The following is an 11403-nucleotide window of genomic DNA, read 5'->3' on the forward strand; positions in this document are numbered from 1 at the left end:
CCGGGGCTGCGGGCAAGCCGGGACCTGCGCCCCGCTCCCCGCACCCTGCTGCGCGCCCGGCCGCGCGAGCCAAGCCCCCCCCGAGCCGGGGCTGGGGGGGCGTGCGGGGTGTCAGGGAGGTGGGACGGGGATTTTGGGTGCTGGCGTGGGGGGCGCGGGGATGGCCGCGCTGACCTGCCCTTTCTCCCCAGCGGTGCCGGCGGGAGGCGGTGGCGGCGCTGCGGGCGCACATGCCTGGCACGCGGCAGGCGCCGCACCACGCCGGAGGGGCGCCGGGGCCGGCCCCCCGCCCCCCGTGCCCCCCACGCCCCGGCTCGGCGGCAGATTCGGCCTGCAGCCTGGAGCCAGGGGGTGAGGAGGAGGAGGGGGTAGGCCCGGCCGCCCGCTCCCCCCCAGCCAGCGAGCGTAGCCTGGAGTTCGACTCGGGGTACTCGGAGGCATCAGGGGGCACGTGGCGGGAGGAGGAGGCACCCGTGCGGCGCCGGCACCCACCGCCCTGCCAGCGGGCACACCGGCTCTCCGCCGGCCCCACCGCCCCGCCACCCACGCCCGCCCGCCGCACCCGCCCCAAATCCACCTCGGACGCCTGCCTGGAGCAGTGGCGGGCGCTGGAGCCGGCCGACGCGCAGGACTGGACCGTGGCACTGCTGTCGCAGAGCCGGAACCGGCAGCCCCTGGTGCTGGGTGACAACTGCTTCGCCGACCTGGTGGAGAACTGGATGGACCTGCCTGAGGTGGGTGCCGAACCTCGGCGCCGAACCCCCGCCGAGCCCTCGCGCCGGCTGGCCAAGCCCCCCGCCTTCCTGCTCAGCCTCTCGGGCAACGTACGCCGTAAGCTGGCCAACATGGCCCGGCCCCGGGGGGCTGAGGGTGCCCGGCCAGGGGGCCGCGAAGCCACCAAGCGTTTCTCCTGCCCGCTGGGGCTGGGGGGGCAGCCCAAGGGTGCCTGCTTCCACCAGTCCCACAGCAACATCGCCCAGCTGGCCACGGACTTCCACCGCTTCACCGCCCTCATGAACAGCCGCAGCCGCCAGCCCATCATCTGTAACGACGTTATCGGCTACATTTAGCCCTGCCCGCCGCTGCCTGCACCCTCCTCCGCTGTAAATAAACCCCGGTTTTGTACGGTACGGGCACAGCGACGTTTATCGGGGGGGAGGCTGCCTGCACCCTGACTCTGGGCAGGGGCAGGCGGGATTTTGCGATGAGGGCCGACGCACCAGGGCTCATCCCGCAGCTTTTATTGCACAGGACGGGGGGTGCCAGCCCCCCACTCAGCGTAGGGAGCAGAGGAGAGGGGGGCGGGCATCTTCGGCCTCAGCATCCTCTCCCTCGCACACGTAGTACAGCTCCAGCTCTTGCCGCCACAGCTCCCCGGCATCCTCCAGGGTCTCCGATAACCTGTAGCAGGAAAAGGGGGGTTTTGGGGTCGCTGGCTTGTCCTCCCAGCCTGGCCGGGCACCGTGGAGGCACCTCAGCCCACCCCGGGGCGCCCGGCCAGGCTGGGGGGACGCAGGGGCCGGCGGCAAGGGGCCGGGCAGGGGTCCCGCCACGGGAAGCGCTGCCGGCAGGATGTTTATCCAGCAGCCGGCTGGGAGCTGCGCTGCAGCTGGAGCAGCTCAGGAGGGAGCGAGAGGGGGCTGGCAGCTCCCCCCCCTCCAGGGCAGGATTGGCCCCCAGAGCCACGGGCCTACCTCTGCGCCTGCTGCCGCACCCGTGTCTCCTCGTCCTCCTCCCTGTCGTAGAGCACGGCGTGGCCGCGCAGTAGCATGGTCACGGTCCAGCCGTGTGTCTTCTGCAAGAGGCGGGTGTCAGGATTGGGCCCCGCACCCTCCCGCGGTGACCCGGCTGGGTGCTGCCCGCACCAGGGCTCACCTGCAGCCAGTCCAGCACCTCCTGCACCGTCATCTCCTGCCCGTCTGCGCCGACCGCCCGCAGCTCCAGCCGGTCCCAGCAGCTCCACTCCCGCCCCCCGTACTGCAAGGGGGAGCAGCCGGCACTGGCACCCCACACCCTGGGGGCCCGGCCCCGTGGGGCAGGGGCTGGCAGGGCACGAGGGCTGGGTTACAGCCGAGCAGCCAAGGGACCAGTCTGGGGGCCAGGGTCCGGCGGCACCGGGGGCACAGCCGTCTCCCCGGCGCGGCAGCGGCCACGGTTGGCGTGGGGCCAGCGCTGCCCCCGGCCCTGGGCCGGGAAGGGCACACAAAGGGCCATTGAAGCACTGCCCAGCCCCACACAATGGCTTCTTCTCACGCCCGCGGCCCCCCGACCCCGGCTCCGGCCCGAGGGGGCCAGCAAGGCGCCGACCTCGAGGCTGCGCGCTGGACGTGGCCCCGTGCCGTCTGGCAAGGCCGCCCGGCCATCTGCCCTCGCCGCAGGCAGCGCCAGCCCCTGCCCGGTGCTGGCCCCGGCCCCGCGCCGGAAGGGGTGTTCGCACCTGGCCGCTCTCTCCTGCCTTCTGCTGCCTTCTCACCTCCTGCCTTCTGCTGCCTGCGCTTATCCCGCCGGCGCGGAAAGGGCTTAACCCCATCCTCCCCGGGGCGCTGGCTGCCCGGCGCAGCGCGAACGCCACTGCCCGCCCCAGCGCCCCCGAAAGCGCATCCCTCCGGCCCAGGCTGCCCCCCAAGGTGGGCTCCCCAGGCCCTCGTGGGGCCGCAGGTCACGGAGGGACACGTGCTTCCACCACGGCCAAGCGCGAAACATCGCGCCGGGCGTCCTCGTCGTGGGACACAGAGGCGCTGGGCGCCGCTGCGGGGACCGGAGGGGCACGGCCAGCCCCAGCCAGCACCCTCCACCCACGGACGGTGCCAACCCGGGGGCACCACAGCTGGGACGGCACAGGGGCAGGCAGCCCCACGGGGTGGCCGGGCAGCCCGAAGCGGTGCCGCAGCCGGCGTGAGGCGGTGGAGGCGCCTCCCTCCCCCTCTTCCTGCCCCCGGCCCTGGGCCCCCCGGGCCAATCTGGTTCCAATCGGCGCTTCCTGCCGCGCCGGAAGGGCTGCCTCGCACGCCATAAACCCCCAGACAAAGGGGCCTCTATCGCCCAGACGGTCCCAATCTGGGCCTGCCCCCGCCCCCGCTCTCCCTCCCCGGCAGAGTGGCTGCGGCCTGGCCCCCCGCTGCCGGGACCCCAGCCCCGCTCCTCCCGGGCGGCCCTTCCCGGCCCAGTGCCAGCTGCTCTCCGGCTGCTGCAGCTGGTTTCCATAAGCCAGATGCGTGCGGCTGCCGCGGCCCCCCGGCTGCGGTGCTCGCCGTGGGGCCCGCCGTGGGGTGGCGGGGCTGCCTCAGCCCCATGGGCACCCCAGAGCGTCCCGCTTGGGCCCGAAGCCGGGGTGAGCGGGTCAGGGGCAGCTCGGTGCCAGGGGGGTGGCCGCAGGAAGGAGCCGGTGTCTCGCTCCCTGGCGGCGTGCCCGGCGCGCCGCGGCACTCGCCCCCGTTGCCAGAGCCCCACGGCCACCTCCTTGCTCCTGGTTTCCCCTGGCATCGCCCCACGGCAGCTGCCACCGGGAGCTGGGACACCCTGAGACCCCTGGGCGTCCCCCACCCGCCCTGCCCCGGGGGAGAGGGTCCTACCCGGTAGGTGGGGGGCGGCAGGGGCTGGACGCGGAGCAGCAGGCAGTCAGACAGGCAGAGGTTGCTGTTGCGGTAGCAGCTGCGGTCCTGGCACCCCCACACCAGCTTGTAGACCTCCAGGCACGCCAGCCCAGCCACGGCTGCCGTGGTGGTGATGATGGCGGGCACGATCCGCCCGGCGATCCGCTTGCTCTGAGGACAGGAGGGGCGTCACCGGCTGCCCTGCACGGGACAGGAACCCCCAGCCCCATGGGCTGCCCCTCTCACCGTCAGCCAGTCAGCGGGGGGGATGCCGTAGTTCTCCGCACGCAGGTTGGACGCCGCCATGATGAAGTCCACATGGATGTCGTTGTCCTGCAGGGAAGAGCTTGGGGACATCAGCATCTCATGGGGACATCGGTGTCCCGCAGGGACTACTGGCCGCCAGCCCCCCGGGCTGAGCGGGGCCGCCTGCCTGGCCCGGGGTACCTTCTCAAAGTGGATGGGCTCCATCAGGGGCACTCGTGCCTCCTCGCTCCTTAACAGCTCCTGTCTCCGCCGCACCAGCTCCCGGGTGAGCTCCGCCGGCCACCCGCCACCTGGGGGCACAGGGACCCCGTGGTGGTACCCCTGCACCGTGGCACCGCGGGGGGCACAGCACGGTGCCCCCCCGTCTCGGTCTGGGTGCTCCTGGGTGCTGGGGCAGGCACGAGTGGCACCGCAGCCCCACTGCCACCGAGCTGGACCTGGGGACGTGTCCCGGGGGACCCAGGGGTGCCGGGAGCCTCACCCGCGGATGCCTGCGCCTCCTCCTGCCCCTCCGCGGGGGGGATCTGGAGCCCCTCCTGGGGTGCGAAGGGCGGCAGGACCACGCTGCGGAGGATGGTCTGGGCGGCCGCCCGGTCGCTGCACGGTGGCACCTTGTGCACTTGGGCAAAGAGGTGGGCGGCAGCCAGGATGAACTCCAGGTGGGTGTCCTGGGGGAGCAGAGCGCCCGGGGGGAGCCGGGGTGGTCCAGGAGCCCACGTGGCTGAAGGCTGCCCACTTTGCCCCGAGGTGGAGATGGAGGTGCCTCTCCTCCTCCTCCAGCCATGGAGCACGTGTGGGCTGTCCCCCGCCATGTCCTGGCCAACCGGGGCACCGAGACGGACCCAGCTCAGGAGCTGACAGCCCTGGCCAGGCTGCGGCATCCACTGCACCCCTGGCACAGGCTCAGCTGCCCCCCCACCCGTACTATCCCCAACGGGGGATCCCACGGCTCTCCCCTGCACTCACGTTGTCGGGGTCGAACGTCAGCGGATGGGGACAGCTCCTGTCCCCTGACCAGAAGGGGACACCCGGGCTGGCTTCCTGGCACAGGGAGAGCAGAGTCAGGCACAGGGAGAGCAGAGTCAGGCCCAGGGATGCCGTCCCCCCGGCTGCAGTGGGGTGGCCGGCGGAGGGGAGAGGATGTGGGGGGTGCCAGCCCCACAGGCGCCGGGCTCACGTGCTCCGGGGGGAAGGTGTGCAGCAGATGGGCGACGGCGTCGTGGTAGCGGCTCTGCCACTGCCGGCGGGCCCAGCGCACACAGTCCCGCCAGTCCCGCGGCCGCTCCCACAGGCTCCCCCGCACTTGCTCCAGGACCTCTAGGGCCTTCCCCGCCGGCAGCTGCTCCGGGAAAGCTGGGTCTCTGCAAAACCAGGCGCTGCTGCTGTCCCAGGCGCAATCCCGCGGGACGCCCCGGGCGGGATGTGGTGGTCCATCCCCCTCTCCCCACCCGCAGTAGCGGCAGGCAGTGCCCCGGCAGGGCTGGAGCCGCTCTCCTGGCACTGCTCTCCCAAGCCCACTCACTCCATGAACCGGTTGACATGCTCCGCAGGCAGCTGGAAGAGTCCCTCAAACTCATCACGGGCCCACTGTGGAGGGGGAGCAGGGGTTGAGCACCGGCATCCCCCACTTGCGCCGCTTGGGACCCCCACCCCAAGCCCAGGGGGAGTGAGAGGCCGTGCCGGGGCTGGGGCTGGCGGCGGAGCTCAGGCTGCCAGCAGGAAGCAGCTGGGGCCGTATCCTGCCCACGGCCCGCTGCCAGGCCGTGGCCAGCGGGGGAAACGGGAAGGGAAGACAAAGCTGCCAGGGCTTCCTCACTTGGTTCCCGGGGCCGGCGCAGCACAGCCTACCTGCAGCGTGTGCTGGATGGTGCGAGGGAAGTACCGCAGGGTGCAGAGGGGGAAGGTGCCGTCCGGCCGGCCGGCCGGCCCCATCGGCTTGGTCAGGGGGGGCACCATGACCAGCACGTTCCCCCGCGGCCCCTCTGTGCCCGAGTCCAGCAGCGGCGTGAGGCAGCAGAAGCAGCGGCTCTCCAAGTAGGCGCCTGCGGGGACCCAGGGGTGCTGGGGAGCCCGGGGGCACGTCCAGCGGCTCGGCCCCATTCCCCGCCCCGGCACTCACGGGCCTCCAGCGTGTCCAGGGCGCTGGCGACGCCGTCCAGGCGCCGGAAGAAGTCATCCCCATAGAGTGGCTCGGTGGCAGGTCCCACCTGGTTCTGGTGAGCCGTTACCCTGATGTCAGGGTTCATGCGCCGCACGGCCGCCGCGGCCACCACCGCCTTTGGCTTCTGCCAGGACAGAGAGGGGATGGGCAGCTCTCCCCCATCCCACGGCCCCGGGGAGCCCCTGCGACAGCCAAGGCGCTCTGTGGGGGGAGCTCGGCCCCCACCTCGTGGTGCCTCACCGATATATCCGCCGAGCGGTACAGGAGCTGCCGATGGAGGTTGGAGAGGGCGACGGTGTCCATGTCGGTGATGGTGAGGTCCCCGTCTGGCCCTGCCGCCAGCCCCATCATGGCAAAGTTTTTCAGCAGTTCACAGCCGATGGCGCCGGCTCCCACCTGCCGGGACAGAGCTGCTGCAGCTCCCCGCGCGCCTGCTCCGCAGCCTCTCCCGGTGCCGTGGTGCCCGCCCCAGCTCACCACCAAGTACTTCTGGCGACCCAGCTGCTCCTGGAAGGCAGCCCCGAAGACAGCGATCTGGCCGTCGTAGCGAGAGCCCCTCTGCCAGGATGGAGGAGCCGTGTGAGTGCCGGCGGCCGCAGCGCTCCCAGCGCCCGGGAGGGCCTCGGCTCGTGCTCTCACCGGGGCGCAGTCCTCCGCCGTCAGCCGCGCGGCCCCCTCCAGTGCCAGGCACTCCAGGGCGTCGAAGTACAACCACTGGTCCAGGGGTAGGAACTTCCCGGTGATGGCCTGGGGCAAACACCGTCTGCTCGGCGGCCAGCCGGGTCCCCCTGTCCCCCACCCCAGCCCTGCTGCCCAGTCCAGCATTCCCAGGCAGGCAGCAAGTGTCCTCTCGTGGCCGCCAACCGCCGCCGGACAGCCGTGCAAAGCCGTGTCCCAGGCCAGCGCGACGCCCCGGACCCAGGACCCCCACCCCGCCCACCTTCAGCGCCTCCTGGGCCGCCAGGGCCCCGACAACGGCGGCCACGGGGCACAGGTCGGCCACGCTCACGCTGGCGAAGGCTCGCACGACATCCTCGTCCAGGGGACCCTGCTGCGCACCCAGCCTCCGCGCCAGCTCCAGCACCCGCTCGGCGTCAGCCTGTGGGCAGAGGGGCAAGGGCAGCCCCGGGCAGGGTGGCAGGAGTCCAGGGGGGGCCGAGGAGGCCGAGCAAGGGCAGGACGGGGACTCACCGGCACTCTGGGTTGCGGCAGGCGGCCCCGCTCCCCCCGGAAAGCGTGCAGGGCCTGGAAGGCGGCGTGCAGGCTGCAGCCGCGCAACAGCTCCTCGGGACTCGCCACCCGGATCTTGGGCTCTGCCAGCGCCCGGCGCAGGGGCTCCTGCCAGCACAGCGCCAGGGCTCGGGCGAGCGCTTCCCCGGGGCCGGGGCACGGCACGGCACGGCGCAGCGGTGCCCCAGCCCGGGCGGCAACACCGCGGGGCCGAGGGGGGACTTACATAGGAGTGCACCTGGGGCAGCCGAACGTGTGAGACCAGGCCCCCGCGGCGGTAGGGCGAGAAGGAGCTGGTGTCGCCTATCTCCAGCCTGAAGGCATCTGGGGAGGAGAGGGGGGCAGACGTCACGGTCAGCACTAAGGACCCAGCGAGTTCCCCCATCCTGGGCCAGGGCAGCCGGGACCCCCTGGGCAGCTCACCCAGCACGCGCACGGGGATGGGCTCCCAGCCGTTCAGCTCCGTCATTCCTTCCACGCCGGAAAACGTCACCAGGTCACCATCGCAGAAGAGATGGCCGTGGCTGTCCTCTGTCCCCATGCACGTCACCACGCCCGGGTTGCCCTGAGGAGGGGAAAGGACGTGAAGGTGGGGGACTGGACACAGGTGGCATAAAGCCACCGGAGGAGGCAGCAGCATTTCGGGGAAGCCCGCTGAGGCTGCCCTGCCACCTGGGTGATGTGCTGCACGGCAGCGCACACGGGGTCCCCTTCTGCCGGGTCGTCAACGACGAAGCGCTTCCCAAAGTCGCAGAACAGCTGCCTGGAGAGGACCGATGGGGCTTTGCCAGAGGAGCCGCCTTGCCAAGCTGCCCGAGCGCTGCCCGGTCCTGCCTGGGGCAGAGTAGCCCCGCCAGCGGGATGGGGACATGGGCTGCAGAGCAGGGTGGGAGGCTCTGGGGACAAGGCGAGCCAGAGCCATGAGGGGACCTTGTGGCGGACAACCCTTACCCCGCCAGTCCCTTGGTGTCGGCCACGATGAAGCAGATGCCCCGGGCATGGCAGAAGTCCCCGATACGGAGCTGCTCCTCCAGCGGGGACTCGGTCAGCACCACCACCTGCGCCGGGGCCGTCAGCGGGCACCCCTGTCCCCGGGGGCCCTGGGGCGCAGGGGCGCAGGCTCACCTGGAAGGAGGCGAGGAAGGCCTCCGACAGCTCCTCAGTGTGGGCCACCACCGTCACACGGGGGTTGAGCTCAGCCAGGACCCGCTGGGATGCCTCGGCACGGTTCTGGCCCACGTCGCTCTCTCCCAGGAGGAACTGCAGGATGGGCGCATGGCAGGGCACTCTGCAAGTTTGGGGTGCTGCCCGCCACAGCAGGGTGCTCCACAGGGCCCTGCCCACCTTGGTGGGGGGGTCTCTGCTGAGGACCATACCCGTGACACGGGATGGCCTGTGGGCCTTACTCATGATGACGAGGGCGTCCTGGGCCATACTCGTGACAGGGACCTCCCATTCCACACTCGTTACTAGGACCCCCAACCTGTACCTGTTACTGGGAGCCCCCCACCCCGTACCCATACCTGCAACAGGGATTCCCCAGCTGCACCCACACCTATTACCGTGACCTCCACCCACACCCATACACGCTACTGGGACCCCTGCCTGTACCTGTACCCATTACTGGGACCCCCCTGCCTGTACCCATATCCATTATGGGCACCCTCATCTGTACCTGTACCCATTACCAGGACCCACACCTGTACCAGTACCCATTACTGGGACCCCTGCCCATACCTCTACCTGTTACCAGGACCCACACCTGTACCCATTACCAAGACTTCTGCCTGTACCCATACCCGTTATGGGACCCCTGCCCATTCCTCTACCCATTACCGGCATCCCCACCCGTATCTGTACCCATTACCGGGACCCCTGCCCCTACATGTTACCAGGATCCCCACCCATATCTGCACCTGCTACCGGCATCCCCACTCGTACCTGTGACCGAGACCCCTGCCCGTATCCGTGCCCGTTGCCGGGCCCCCCGCCGGTACCTGGTGGGCGCGGTCGGCGGCGCAGGCGACGTTGCGATCGTGCAGGACGACGCGCCCGGTCCCCGCCAGCACCAGCGCCACCGCCACCTGCGCTCCCGTCCCGCGCAGCCCCGCCACCAGCACCGCCGCGCCGGCCAGCCGCCGCCCGCCGCCGCCCAGCACGTACCTGCGGGGCAGGGACCGTCAGCGGGGCCGTCCCGTCCCCGGTCCCGGTCCCGGTCCCGGTCCCCGCACGCACAGCTGCCGCGAGTACAGGCCCTCCTCACCGCTGCCCGCCATGGCGGCCCCGCCCACCGCCTAGGCCCCGCCCTGGGAAGACCCCAACGCGGAAAGCTCTGCCCACCATGAAGGCCCCGCCCTCCCGGAAGTCCCCGCCCCCGGAAGGACCCGCCCGGCCGCGCAGGCCCCGCCCCCGGAAGGCCGCGGCTCGGCCGGCGCAGCCATGGCGGCGGCGGGCTGGCAGGCGCCGTGGCGGGCGCTGGTCGCGCTGGGCCGGGAGCTGGCGGCTGAGTGGGCGGCGCAGGACGTGCGGGCCGCGCTGTGCCAGCTGCTGCTGCTCTGGCTGGGCCTCAGCCTGCTGGGCGTCCGCCTGGCCTGGCGCGCCTACGGCGGGGCGGTGGCCGCGCTTTGCTACCGGGCGGGACCCGCCGCCCGCCGACCCCCCGGCCCCGGCCCCGGCCTGAGCCCCAGCACCGCCTCCAGCCCCGCGCCCGCCCGGCCCCGCGCACACTCCCTCTCCCCCGCCGGCCCGGCCGGACGGAACGGCGCTGCCGAGCGGCACTGCCCGCCCCGGTGAGTCCGAGCGCTGCCGGGCCCGCCACCGCCGCCACGGCCCCGGTGCGACCCCCGCCCGGCCCGGCCCGGCCCGGCCCGGCCCAGCCCCCCTCAGTGAGCGCCCCTGTCCCAGAGAGCGCCCTCCTTTGCACCCCCGGACCAGTATGCCCCAGCGACCGTCCTCACAGCTGCACTCCCAAACCAGTGCAGCCCAGTGAGCGCCCTCCCAGCTGCACCCCCAGACCAGTACCACCCCAGTAAGCGCAGCCCCAGCGCTGCAGGCGGGTGCCCTTCCCCGTGCCGGGGTGCCGTGCCGGGGTGCCACCCCAGCCCTTCTCACGCTGCCCCTCTCTTGCAGGGAGGGCTCGGCGGCAGAGCCAGCGAAGACGCACCGGGAGTGAGGAGCGCCGGGCACTGCCCACACCATTAAAGCCCTTGTGCCGCACCCCGCCGCCCCTTGCTTTGGCACCCGCCGCCATCACCGGAGAGGAGGCCAGGAGAACAGGGCAGGGGTGTTTATTGGCGCCGGGGCGCCATGCCCGTGGCGGGCACTGGCCTCACTTGGCCTTGTAGTACTGGGTGGGCACGAAGGGCATCTTGGTGATGAGGGCCGGGTGCTGCTTCTTCCGTACCTCGACGGTGAGCGCGGTGCCGGCCCGGCTGTGTGCCGTCTCCACATAGCCCATGGCAATGTTCTTGCCCAGGGAGGGCGAGGGGCAGCCGCTGGTCACCGTGCCTGGGGATGTGGGGACACGGGGAGGTGAGCGGGGGCTGGCAGCCCCAGTCTCCTCTCCTGCCATGGGCGCTGCTCAGGGTCATCCCTGTGCCAGCTCCACTGCCCCCACCTACCAACAGGTATGCCCTCAGGGCCCAGGATGGCCGTGTGGGGACGGATGGGTGGTCCCACCGATGTCAGCCCCACGCGCTTGCGCTTCGGCTTCTCTTTCACTTGCGCCATGATGATGGCCGCGCCGGGGAAGTCCATGGCCACGCGGCGGCGCTTCCCTGCGGGGCAGAGATGGGCAAGGGCTGGCGATACTCACCTGGTCCCTGTTGGGGACGTGGGGCTGCCTTTCCCCTCTGCCCGCCCTGAGGAGGTAAGGACACGGCCCCGACCTACCCAATGTCCACAGCAGCCCGGCCTCGGCGGGCGTGATGGTCTCGTCGATGTCGTTGCCATAGAGGCAGAGCCCAGCCTCCAGGCGCAGGCTGTCCCTGGCCGCCAGCCCCGCTGGCCATACCTCGGGGACATCCAGCAGCTGCTCGGCCAGCTCCACCGCCCGCCCCGCAGGCACCGAGATCTGCGTGGGGACATGGGCAGGGTCAGCGCGGCATAGCCTTCCCCTCCCTTGGTACCACACCGGGGGTAGGGGCGGCTGCT

The 11403-nt window shown here is 72.0% G+C and overlaps 4 protein-coding genes across 4 annotated transcripts; 2 read left to right on the forward strand and 2 right to left on the reverse strand.

Annotated features, from left to right (window-relative positions):
- Positions 1-211: 211 nt before the first annotated feature.
- Positions 212-1070, forward strand: INKA1 (inka box actin regulator 1; the record flags this gene model as incomplete). The annotated part of the gene is made up of 1 exon (XM_082015874.1): positions 212-1070. Exon 1 carries the CDS (start codon positions 231-233, stop codon positions 1068-1070), a length of 840 nt encoding a protein of 279 aa, XP_081872000.1. The 5' UTR covers positions 212-230.
- A 204-nt stretch (positions 1071-1274) lies between these two features.
- On the reverse strand, positions 1275-9527 carry LOC309416303 (ubiquitin-like modifier-activating enzyme 1; the record flags this gene model as incomplete). The annotated part of the gene is made up of 24 exons (XM_082015871.1): positions 1275-1401; positions 1695-1795; positions 1876-1977; positions 3573-3764; positions 3840-3926; positions 4041-4150; positions 4342-4528; positions 4827-4901; positions 5038-5221; positions 5383-5447; positions 5709-5902; positions 5980-6145; positions 6262-6417; positions 6499-6579; positions 6661-6768; positions 6962-7120; positions 7213-7359; positions 7478-7575; positions 7675-7816; positions 7924-8014; positions 8203-8309; positions 8377-8511; positions 9249-9414; positions 9487-9527. The coding sequence occupies 24 exons, from the start codon at positions 9525-9527 to the stop codon at positions 1275-1277; spliced, it is 3021 nt and encodes a 1006-aa protein (XP_081871997.1).
- Positions 9528-9690: 163 nt separating this feature from the next.
- Positions 9691-10573, forward strand: TCTA (T cell leukemia translocation altered; the record flags this gene model as incomplete). The annotated part of the gene is made up of 2 exons (XM_082015873.1): positions 9691-10040; positions 10381-10573. The coding sequence occupies 2 exons, from the start codon at positions 9691-9693 to the stop codon at positions 10421-10423; spliced, it is 393 nt and encodes a 130-aa protein (XP_081871999.1). The 3' UTR covers positions 10424-10573.
- Positions 10574-10579: 6 nt separating this feature from the next.
- On the reverse strand, positions 10580-11323 carry AMT (aminomethyltransferase; the record flags this gene model as incomplete). Its single annotated transcript, XM_082015872.1, has 3 exons — positions 10580-10758; positions 10872-11027; positions 11143-11323. Coding segments are annotated over 3 exons (516 nt in total), but the record flags the coding sequence as incomplete, so codon positions are not given.
- Positions 11324-11403: the final 80 nt, after the last annotated feature.

The sequence above is a fragment of the Phaethon aethereus genome (assembly GCF_964289735.1).
Source record: "Phaethon aethereus genome assembly, contig: HAP1_SCAFFOLD_767, whole genome shotgun sequence".
NCBI classification, from domain to species: Eukaryota; Metazoa; Chordata; class Aves; order Phaethontiformes; family Phaethontidae; genus Phaethon; species Phaethon aethereus.